Source organism: Ipomoea nil, unplaced genomic scaffold, assembly GCF_001879475.1.
Source record: "Ipomoea nil cultivar Tokyo-kokei standard unplaced genomic scaffold, Asagao_1.1 scaffold2280, whole genome shotgun sequence".
NCBI classification, from domain to species: Eukaryota; Viridiplantae; Streptophyta; class Magnoliopsida; order Solanales; family Convolvulaceae; genus Ipomoea; species Ipomoea nil.
The window spans coordinates 1503066-1515724 of record NW_017618708.1 but is presented as its reverse complement, the minus strand read 5'-3'; the positions used below and the strand labels follow the sequence as shown (position 1 = coordinate 1515724).

At 35.6% G+C, this 12659-nt stretch overlaps 1 protein-coding gene across 1 annotated transcript; it reads right to left on the bottom strand.

Moving 5' to 3' along the window:
* Positions 1 to 1224: 1224 nt before the first annotated feature.
* LOC109150740 (putative late blight resistance protein homolog R1B-8) lies at positions 1225 to 2706 on the bottom strand. Its single transcript, XM_019298727.1, has one exon. It carries the CDS (start codon positions 2704 to 2706, stop codon positions 1225 to 1227), a length of 1482 nt encoding a protein of 493 aa, XP_019154272.1.
* Between the last annotated feature and the right edge of the window lie 9953 nt (positions 2707 to 12659).

Below are 12659 nucleotides of genomic sequence, written 5' to 3'. Positions count from 1 at the left end.
CCGAAAATTTCCAAAAATTTTCAGTTAATAAATGACCCCTTAATTGTCTGTGTTTAAGAATGAGTAAACTGTATGTGGCTAAGAAGAAAAAGAACAGTACAGTGAAAAGTTAAGTTAGATTAACTGTACAACTTCACTTGGCTTAAAAAAAAAAAAAAAAAAAAAAAAAAAAGACTTAAAAGATGGAGAAGTTCAGTTCTGATCCTGCAAACTGCAATGCTATGGTAGCATCCAAAACATATAATATATAGTATGATGTTGGTGCAACAAAATATTCAGCCAACTTCTATTCTATTGTTGGCTAATCCACAAAAAGAAAGAAAAATGCAAAAACAATTTCTGAGACTTGAAATGAATAAATTCAGTTCCCATTATCTTGCAATGCTATCTATAGAAAGACTCCACCCTTGTCATATATATATATTTCCTATATATATTTCCAAAAACGCCAAAATAAACAGATATATATGCGCATACAACTAACGTAACATACCTACACCTATTCAATATTCATTAGGTTATGATCAAGTGAATACATTTGGTTATCCTTAAGTATATACACTATATATTGAATTGTATAACAACAAAATAATCTGTAATAAATTGCTTAACGCATTATAATCTTAAAAAATGAGTGAATTGGCATCATCCATCACATCTCTAATCATCCCAAACTAATTCCCCACCACCAAAATCTGTACAACCAAACTTCACTTCACTTAAGAAACAAAACAGATTTCTGAGAACGAATTGCCCGCAAAGACCATTTCAGATCACTGCTATGCACATTCAAAATTTGTCATTTCTTCCAACAATTTCACCAGGCCTTCCTATATATATTTCCAAAAAGGGAAAGCAATAAGCTTAATTCATCCATTTTTCTTTAATTTTAGACAAAAAAAACACCAAAATAAACACTTGTTATATGTGCTCATACAACATACCTACATACTGCTCTTCATTCATCACTCTCTTCCTCCTCAAACCACTTACACCATGAAGTCTGGAAACAATAAATTCAGTAAAAAGAAAAGGCGAACACACAACAGTTAGATAGGTAAGGAAATATGAGATAGAGAAATTAAAAAAGAGATAGAAGTGAGAGAAAACAGATCAGATAGATGATTATCCACTGCAGCCATCAGCCATTAAAAATTCAAGTAGTATGAAGTGCATGTTAAATGGTGAGAGTATATCAGAGGGATAGAAAGAGACCTTAATATTTTAGTAATGAACAAGGAGAACATCATTTCCATAGTTGTTTTGCTCTTCTTGAATCAACTTTGCAGAAGTCACAAGGGAATTACTACATTTGCTTAATCGAATCAATGCTAGTGTGGTGATATCAGCAAAACCACTAGGGATTTCTTCCAACGAATAGCATTCGCTTATCTCTAAACATTCGAGCACGGGGAGATGGTCACCCGTAACATCCCAATATTTGAGATGTGTGTTTCTAATTACCAACCTTTTCAATTGACGAAACCGACCCTCACATGGCTCCCACTCTTGCCCTATCAAAGCATGTATCAATTTTAGAACCTCTAGGTTCGGCAACATACCAATAAGTCTCACATCACTCCATGGCAAACTAGTCCTGATGAAGCTGAGCTTCTTAAGCTTTGGTAGAAAACTAGTTGCCCATAGGAAGCTACTACACGGGATACGTTTGAGATGCCAATCTCTTATGCTTAGTTTCTCAAGCTGCCCCAAGTCAACAAAATTATTTAAACAATCTGGATTTGCAGAAGAGAATCTACCGTCAATCCCCAACTTTTTTAAATTCGGGATCCTTGTAAGCAGATCCTTTGTACAACACGCCTGACCCAACCAAGATATAGTCTCTAACTTTTTATGAACTCCCTCCGAAGTTTCTAATGAACAAATTTGGTCTGCATAAAAATTTCTTAATTGTGGCATTGTCCAAATTTCAATTGCATGAGAGGAATCCAAGTTGCCAAATCCCCGAACAATTAAGCTTTGCAAACTCGGAAGCTCAAAGAGCTTTAGTTTAAGAGAGCCAAAATTTCTCCTCATGGATAACGCTAAGTATCTCAAATGAACAAGATTTAGTACAATATCTCCATAAACCGGCAATGTAAGCTCCATATCCACTATTCTTAGTAGTTTGAAGTGTGAAAATACACCAGCACTAAAAAAGTTAACACAATGCAAGGAATGGAATTTGTCAAAGCAATCCACAGTGAAACATCTTGGTCTAATACTTGTCCAGCGGCAAGGTTTTGAAAATGAATGTTGTGATTTCCTCTTGAAAAATGGAAGTATTTCAAGTCCAACAACATCATGGTAATCATTTGCAATGACATTCAATAGATTCTCATGCTGAGCTTCTCTCAAACACAAGTCTTGCAAAAGATCATGTATCCTTATTGTCTTCATTTTGCCATTATAACTATGTCTGCTAACTATAACAAGACTTCTATCAACAAGATCTTTCAAGCATTCCATACCCACTTCTTCCATATTTTGATGCTTAACTGCCCCCAAAAATCCTTCTGCTGCCCACAGCTTAACCAACTTCTTCACTGGGATTTCATAATCTTCCAGAAAAACTCCAAAATATAGAAAACAAGCTTTCAAGTGGTGTGGTAATTGGTTGTAACTTAATGATAGGATTCTTGAACAGACCTCATTAGGATCACCAATTACCAATCTAGTTGCATTTTCTGTAACATTCTTCCACATTTTCCCACCTTCTCCTCTGTCCTGGAGAGAAGACTAGCTACTACAATAATAGCTAGAGGTAACCCTCTACATTTCTTCACTATGTCTCTACCAATTTCTTCAAACACACAAAGAAATTCTGTTTTTCCAAACACTTTGCAATAGAGATTCCAACTTTCATTGGCGTCTAAGAAAGGCATGTTAAGGGGAGTGTTAACTGAGCATGCATATTCAGCAACCTCTTTGAGCCGAGAAGTCAACAGTATACGGCTTCCATTATTATCATCTGGAAAGCATCTTTGCACACTATCCCAAGCAGTAGTGCTCCATATATCATCAATCAGTATCAACTATCTTTGTTCCTTCAAGTGTTTACGCAAGCGTTCAGCTAACGGTCTTGGCCACCATCTCTTGATGCTGCAGTAACACAACTAAAAAGATGTCACAACCGATACAATCCAACAAGAACAGGAAAGAGGTAGAGGTGAAGAAGAAGAAGAAACTAGGGTTGAGAAAAAGAGGAATTAGGGATTAAGAATTGCAAAAAATACTTGTCCAAATCATAGCATGAGAAAACCCTAATTCTATCAGACAACATAATATAGAAATCTAGGCTAAAGAATCCAAAAATCTATAAAAGGCTATGTAAAAAAACATTCATAAACTTGTATCAACTTTAAAAAAAAAAAAAAAAAAGTCTACAAAAGTTATTGAAATTCCAAATTGAATAAATTCTTACAAACTTTCAATAATTCCAATTCTCTTATCATTTAAAATTTTCTTACAAAAATTCTTCTTATTATATAGTCAGGGGCGGATTCAGCATGGGGGCAGTGGGGGCAGCTGCCCCCACCCACCCCATATATAGCCCTTGTATGTATATATAGCACATGTTTTACATATAAATATTTAAAAACTGATAAAAGTAAACAATAGATAAGTTAGACGAGTTGGTAAAGGCGTGTATGGATTTAAGAAATGTCAGTGATTCAAATCTCTTATCATAAGGGTTTCTTTAACTGTTTCGTTATGGCTTTTGGCTATATATATATATATATATATATATATATATATATATATATATATATATATATATATATATATATATATATATATAAAACTCTTTTTATATTAATAATGAGATGTGTAATTTATATTGCATTTTTTTATTTGAATTATTTTATCAAATTAATCATGTTTCATTTTTTTATGAATATTTTTATAAAGTTTTAATGCGTTTTATTATTCGTCTATATCCAACAATATTTATAACTATATTTGTTAAGTGTTTCATTGTTTTTTAAACTATAATGTTTTGCCCCCATTGACAAACATTTCTGGATCCGCCACTGTATATAGTTTTTAACCCACATCAACATTTTCATGTACGAAAATTTTGCTTTGTTCATGTATTTAGGGAGAAAAGGTTCTTAGAGAAAGTTTAGAAGTTAGGGAGAAAAGTTCATAGAGAAAGGTTAGAAGTTAGGGACAAAAAGTTCTTAGAAAAAAAAAATCAAAATATACAAGCAATAAAGTACAAATAATATTATTTCGAATTGTTAGAGGAATATTGTAAAGTTTAGGAGAGAGAAAAAATTGGTATAGTTTTGGTATCAAGAAATATAGGATAATGTAGAAAAAAAATAATTTATTGAATTTAGGTATGGTTTATAAAGTTTAAATATGGAGAAAAAAATAGTGTTTAGAGTGAGAGAGAAAACATTCATTGGTAGAAAGCAAGTTTTGAAATCTTGGGGTTGGGGGTTGGATTTCAACTATTAATATTTGAGAAAAAAAATCTACAAAAGTCCTACAATTAAGAAGTCTACAAAAATTCGTAACTTTTTGAATACCGCGTGACTTTTAAAGATTCTTTAAAAGTCTTAATTGAATATTATACTCGACTTTTAAAGACTCTTTAAAAATCATGATTGTGTAATGTCTGACTTTTTAAGACTTCCTAAAAGTTTGAATTTGTTATAATAATAATAATAATATTATTATTATTAGTAATTAAACCAAGTCAAAGAATTTAATAAAAACAAAGCTGGGTGAGTCATGTATGTTAATGTAGAACATGCCTAGATTATAGGAGTAGTACATGGAGCATTAGCTTCCTATTTATTAGCTTTCTCTTAGTATAAATATGTGGTGTATTTTCATTTGTTAAATCATCCCAGTGAATACACATTATTCATTCTAATCTTCTTCTCTCTCTCTCTTCCTATTTATATATTATTATATATAAATACATAGATATATTATATATAATATATATTATATTCAATATATCTTACATTTGGTATCAAAGTCAGTCAATTCAACCTTTCAACCCCGAAATATTTCCCATAGTGAAATATGGCAACAAATTTCAATATTGTATGGTCGGGTCCCAAATTGGACGGTAAACTCGATTACAATTATTGGCAAATTATGATGTCCACACATTTGCAAGCTCAAAATCTTTGGAGCTTTGTTGATCCGGTCTACCCGAAGGAGCTGATGCAGCCGCTATACGGCGAGATAAATTGGCCTTGGGTCAAATTCACCAAGGTGTTCATTATTCCATTTTTGGGCAATTAGCTCGTCCTCAAACAGCAAAACAAGCTTGGGACATCTTAAAGGTGTCACACAAAGGAGTCGATCGGGCACAGAAGTCTAAGTTGCAGTCGTTGAGAAGGTTGTACGATAATTGTGAGATGACCTCTACAGAAACAGTAGATGCGTATTTCACTCGTCTTATTGATATGGTGAATAAGATGAGGCTATATGGAGATACGATTGAAGATGGTGCAGTGGTTGAAAAAGTTCTTCGAACTATGCCGATGAAGTATGACCATGTGGTGGCTTCAATAACAGAGTCACACAAAACCGAGCTCTTATCAATTGCAGAGCTGAAAGGTATGGTAGAAAGTCATATTGACAGGATTGCGTCAAAATCGGAACCACTAGCAGAAGAAGCTTTGAAGAGTCAAGTCACCCTTAATGTGACTGGCACTAATCAAAGAGGTGGAGGATCTGGTAGAGGTCGTGGGAGAGGAAGAAGAGGTTCTAGTGGAAGAGGTCGTGGTAACTCCAACCAAGGAAGAGGTGGAGGTAATACCAAACAAGGTAAATTTTCATTTCATTGCTACAATTGTGGCAAATATGGACACAAGATTGCAGATTGTTGGTATAATGAGGACAACAATCGTGGAAATCAAGCAAACATTGTTGAAAATACTGCTGAAAAGTCTGGTGAGAATTCTGAAACCTTACTTTTGGCCAGTGATAGTTTTTCTGCTGATAAGAACATATGGTTCTTGGATACTGGGTGTAGTAACCATATGTGTGGGAAGAAAGAATCGTTTTCCGAACTAGATGAATCAGTTTGGTCTGAAGTAACGTTTGGCAATAAGTCAAAGGTGCCAATTTTGGGAAAAGGTAAAATCTCTATTCAGTTGAAGAATGGTACTCACAATTTTATATCCGATGTGTTCTATGTTCCTGAACTAGACCAAAATTTGTTGAGTATGGGTCAGCTGTCAGAAAAAGGATATAAGATACATATTGCTCAGGGGTGTTGTACCATTGAAGATGCTAAAGGAGTTTTGATTGCAAAGGTAAATATGTCCCAAAATCGACTATTTCCTTTGAAAATTAAGCATACTCTCCTTGATTGCTTTAATTCTGAAGTTTGTGATGATAATTGGTTATGGCATATGTGGTTTGGGCATTTTCATTTCTCTGGATTAAACTATCTTGCGAGAAAGGAACTTGTTTCTGATTTACCTGTTGTGAATGTCCCTGATCGTATATGTGAGATTTGTGTGATTGGGAAGAAGCATAGAGATCCCTTCCCTGTGGGCAAGTCAAGGAGAGCTACAAAACAGTTGGAGATTGTTCACTCAGACCTGTGTTCGTTGGAGGTTACCTCACATGGAGGTTGTAAGTACTTTATTACTTTCATTGATGATTTCAGTAGGAAAACAAGGGTTTACTTTCTGAAGCAAAAGTCTGAAGCATGTGATGTTTTCAAACAATTTAAGGCTTTTGTTGAAAAGCAAAGTGGTTATGAAGTTAAAATCTTGAGAACTGATAGAGGTACAGAATATATTGCTTGTGATAATTTTCTGAAAGAAAAGGGTATTCAACACCAAATGACAGCTAGATACACTCCACAACAAAACGGAGTGGCTGAGAGGAAGAATAGGTCAATCATGGATATGGTGAGGTGCATGTTGAAATCCAAGGATCTGCCTAAACCTTTTTGGGCAGAAGCTGTTGCTTGTGCTGTCTATGTGTTGAATAGGTGTCCAACTAAGAGTGTCCGTGATAAGACGCCCGAAGAAGCTTGGAGTGGGAGAAAACCCTCTATCAAATATCTCAAGGTTTTTGGATGTTTGGCATATGCCCAAGTGCCGGATCCATTGAGAAAGAAGTTGGGTGATAAAGGTGAGAAGTGCATATTCATTGGTTATAGTGACGCTTCAAAGGCTTATAAACTATACAATCCTGAAACTAAAAAGGTTGTTATATGTCGTGATGTCACTTTTGATGAATATGGTGCCTGGGATTGGTTAGCTAAAGATGAAAGTTCAGTTGTTATTCCTGTTGTTGAAAATATTGTTGATGAGCAACCGATTCCAGATCATGTCCAGTCTCCTTCACAGCCAGAATCGTCAGTTCGACGATCTCAGCGCGAGCGCCACTTACCAGCTCGCTTGCAAGATTATGTTTTGGGTCATGATAATGACCTGTCTGATGAAGAGATTATTCAATTTGCTCTCTTTGCAGATTGTGATCCTTTAACTTTTGAGGAGGCTGCTACAGAAACTCATTGGCTTAAGGCGATGGATGAGGAGATACGTGTCATTGAAAAGAATGGTACCTGGGAGTTCACAGATTTACCTCCTGGGAAGAAGCCAATTGGAGTAAAATGGGTTTACAGAACGAAATACAAGTCAGTATATCCAACTTGAAGACAGAGACATTTCTTAAATTGAAGAAGGAGATATTGGGATGACCAATACATCCAACTTGGTTTAAAGGAGGCAATGTTATAATAATAATAATAATATTATTATTATTAGTAATTAAACCAAGTCAAAGAATTTAATAAAAACAAACATGGGTGAGTCATGTATGTTAATGTAGAACATGCATAGATTATAGGAGTAGTACATGGAGCATTAGCTTCCTATTTATTAGCTTTCTCTTAGTATAAATATGTGGTGTATTTTCATTTGTTAAATCATCCCAGTGAATACACATTATTCATTCTAATCTTCCTCTCTCTCTCTTCCTATTTATATATTATTATATATAAATACATAGATATATTATATATAATATATATTATATTCAATATATCTTACAGAATTGAATACCTCAAAACTTTTAAAGTTCATAAAAATCTTTAAAACTCTATAAAAGTCAAGATTGAATACACCCTATTGTTTTTGTCAAACTCAAGTGCCTTGGGGAGTATCATATCATTACTGCAAAAGATCTAGCTAATTAAGGCCAAGTCCCTAGTCTGTGAAGGAACTTAGAGGGTAGCCTGTTGGGACTTGTAGGTAGGTCATTACAGGAAATCAGATTTGTAAATGTACGTTATGGGATTATTAACAAATCTCTTACACAGTTACTTAAGAAGAAGAAGAAGAATGCATATATATATATATATATATATATATATATATATATATATATATTCCAATGGTCAGGCCGTCAGGGGAAGCACAAGCTAGCAGCATTTGAATATCAATCTGAAGTGGGCTTTAATCTCCGGCATTTGATGATAATAAAACTACAATTTTATTGATATGGTAAAACATACATGTATGATAAGTAACATTATATATATGTGTATGTGTGCATAACATATATAACAATGAATTCAAACAAGACTGAGTGAGCTCGAGGGTGGATGGTTCCTTTGAAAACTCAAAAAATTGAGACTTGAGAATTGAGATGGAGAATTGAAGTTCAGCTCCATCTCATCCTTCCTGCAAACTGCAAACTGCAATGCTATGGCAGCATCATATCCATCAGCTCACCAGGCCATCCATTATGCATATTAAAAATTTGTCATGTCTTCCAACAATTTCTCCAGGCCTTCCTATATATACTTTCAAATAGTGAAAGCAATAAGCTTAATTCATTTTTCTTTCACACAGTACAAAAAAACCACCAAAATAAACAGTTATATATGCCCATACAACATACCTACTGCTATTCATTCATTACTGATCACATCCTCCTCAAGCCTGGACTATTACAATATCTTTTAAGTCTGAAAACAATAAATTCGGTAAAAAGAAAAGGTTAACACAGTTAGATAGATAAGGAAATATGAGATACAAGTGAGAGAAAACAGATCAGATAGTGCATAAAAAATTCAAGTAGCTTGTATGAAGTGCATGTTAAATGGTGAGAGTCGAGATATATCATAGGGATAATAGAAAGAGACCCAATATTTTTGCAACGAACAAGGAGAGCATCATTTCCATAGTTGTTGTGTTGCTCTTCTTGAATCCACTTTGCAGAAGCCAGAACCGAATTCCTACAATAGCTTAACTGAATCAATGCTAGTGTGGTGATATCAGCAAAACCACGAGGGATTTCTTCCAACCAATGACACTCACTTATCTCTAAACATTCAAGCATAGGGAAATGGTCACCCACAACATTCCAACATTGCAAATTTGTTTTTTTAATTACCAACCTCTTCAATCGATGGAACCCTCCATCATATGTCTCCCACTCTCAGCCTTTACAAGCATCTATCAATTTTAGAACCTCTAGATTAGGCAACATACTAATAGCGCTAAGCTCATTCCACTGCAAATCAGACTCCAAGAAGCTGAGCTTCTTAAGATTTGGTAGACTAGTTGCCCATGGGATGCTACACATAACAAGGTTGAGATTCATCAAGCTTCTGATACTGAGTTTCTCAAGCTGCTCCAAGTGCACAAAATTATAAAAACAATCTGGACTATTAACTTTGAATCCACCATCAACCCCCATTGTTTTTAAATTCGGAAACATTGTAAACAGATCCTTTGTACATAACTTAGAATCCAACCAAGATATATTCTCTAAGTTTCTATAAACAACCGACCTGAATTTCTAATGAACTAATTCTCCCAATGCAAAAATTCTTTAATAGTGGCATTTTCCAAATTCCAGGTGCCTTAGAGGAACCCAATGTAGCACCAGCCCCACTAATAATAAAACTCTACATATTCCAATGCTCAAAGAGCTTTATCTTTGAAGCCTTATATGTGGACAAAGCTAAGTATCTCAAATGAACAAGTGTTGAAAGAACATTTAGTACAGTATTAATCCCATCGTATAATATACCTTCTATATCTACTACTCTTAGTAGTTTCAAGTTTGAAATTTGATGTTTCTCATATACATGATTAGAGCGTAAGGAATGTGATTTGCGAAAGCACTTATCTTCTAACATGACTTGTTCATAGGAATATCCTAATGTATGACTTATCCAACGACAAGGTTTTTTAACTCCATTGACATTCAAGAGATTTTCAAGTCTAGCTTCTCTCATGCACAAATTTCGCAAGAGATCATGGATCCTTATTCTCTTCATTTCCCCATTGTAGCTATGTTTGCTAACTATAACAAGACTTCTATCAACAAGATCTTGCAAGCATTCCATAGCCACTTTCTCCAAATTCACATGCTTCACAGTGCTTAAAAATCCTTCCGCCACCCACAACCTAACCAACTGCTTCACAGAGATCTCATAGTCTTCTTCAAAAATTCCAAAATATAGAAAACAGGCTTTTAAGTGGTGTGGTAATTGATTGTAACTCAAATATAGTATTCTGGAACATGCATCACTAGAATCACCCATTACACATTTTGCAACATTCTTCCACTTTTCCTCCTCCTCTTCTGTCTTGGAGAGAAGACTAGCTACTATAGTAATAGCTAGAGGTAATCCTTTACATTTCTTCACTATGTCTCTACCAATTTGGTCAAACACTAGAAGAAATTCAGTTTTACCAAAGACTTTGCAGTAGAGATTCCAACTTTCATCGGCATCTAAGAAAGGCATGTTAAGAGGAGAGTTACCTGAGCTAGCATATTCTGCCACCTCTCTGAGTCGAGAAGTCAATAGTATACGACTACCATTACTATCATCTGGAAAGCATCTTTGCACACTATCCCAAGCAGTAGTGCTCCATATATCATCCATCACTATCAAATACCTATGTTCCTTCAAGTGTTTACGCAGGCGTTCAGCTAATTGATCAGTGCTCTGTTTATGGAGTTCATCTCTTGATGCTGCAATAACACAACCAATAAGGCATTGGAGCATTTGTTCCTTGTTAAACTCTTGGGATACAGTAACCCATGCTCGCATGTCAAAATAAGAAGTAATTGACGGATGTTCATAAACTTTGTGTGCTAACGTGGTCTTGCCTATTCCCCCATGCCAACAATTGAAACAACTTGTCTCCCCTTAGTTGTTTGTTGCGTGAGCAGCTGATCCAATATCTTCTCGAACGGCTTCTCACAACCGACCATTCCACTTTCAAACTTTGAAGCGTTTCTGGAAAAGTTACTCACAATATTTTTCTTGTGTACTAGATCATGCAGTGATGATCTGGCAAGCTGTAGTCCTCTTCGTCGGATCCCACCAAGGAGTGAAACCTTTGCAAGCCTAATCAACTCATTCCTGTGGTAATCAGTCTGTTTTTCGGCTTCTTTGAAGATTTCATGAAGCCTACTGAGCAGGCAAGCTGTTAGATGAAGAAGACTATCCTTAGCTAGATAAATGGTAGTAAACTCCATCTTAATCCTTTCTTCGGCTTTGAACCCTACATGTCTGATCTCTGCCTCTAAATCTTCCATCGCCCCTGCAACATCATTGCGAATCTCAGATTTCTGAAGAATGTCCTGCAGCAAGCCAAGATTTTGATGGAGAGAGACCATCGTTTGTTCGACTTCACCCACCTTTCTGAGCTGATCAAGCTGGAGAGAGACCATCTTTTCTTCGATTTCACCCACCTTTCTGAGTCGATCAAGCAGCTGCTTTCCATAAAGCCTGGGGTAACGCGCTGGTGACGTTTCCAACGCCATCTCTTTAATCTGAGCCTCATCAATTTCTTCGTCCAGCAAGCTAAGATTTTCATTACAATCCCTGTCATGGTAATCAATCTGTTTTTCTGCTTCATTGAAGATTTGATGAAGCCTGAGCAGGCAAGCTGTTACATTAAGACTATGCTTTGCTAGATAAATGGCACTCAACTCTATCTCAATCCTTTCTTCCACTTTGAACGATGCATCTCTGATCTCTGCTTCTAAATCTTTCATCACCCTCACCCTCGCATCATCATACGGGATCTCAGATTTCTCAAGACTTTGTTGCAGCAAGCCCAGATTTTGATGGAGAGAAACTATCTTTTGTTTCAATTCAGCCACCTCCCTGAGCCTATTAGTGATTCTTTCATTTTGTGATGAACACTCTGCAAGCAGCTGCTGCTGCTTTCCACTTTTAATTAACTTCTTCATCTTGGTGTAATCACTCTGTTTTACTGCTCGATTATTGAAGATTCCATGAAGCTTCATCCAACCCTTTGAAGACGCCTCTACATCTTCCATCGCCATATCCTTTTCTACATCTTTCATCGCCATATCCTCAAGAATTTGTTGCACCAATCCAAGATTTTCATTGCCATCGTCTCTCATCTGTGCCGCTAAATCTTCAAGAGAAATGGTTGGTTGTGATTGCAAGAAATTTAGAGAAAGTGTTTCCATAAGCGAAGTTACAGCAGCATAAGCCATTTCATTTGCGTCGGAAAATCAGAGCAGAATTGAACTGAGAAGACTTACATAGATCGATCTGATACAATGTAAACCGGAATTCGTTGGTCAACGCCAGAGTTTAAATAAACTTGATTTTTAAATTAGCTGTAAGTTGCCTAGCTTCTTCCTTTCTTGTCATAATTGCAATTTTA

Coding starts and splice junctions, on each gene's coding strand:
- LOC109150740 (XM_019298727.1), bottom strand. CDS start 2,706: ATGTGGAAGAATGTTACAGAAAATGCAACTAGATTGGTAATTGGTGAT.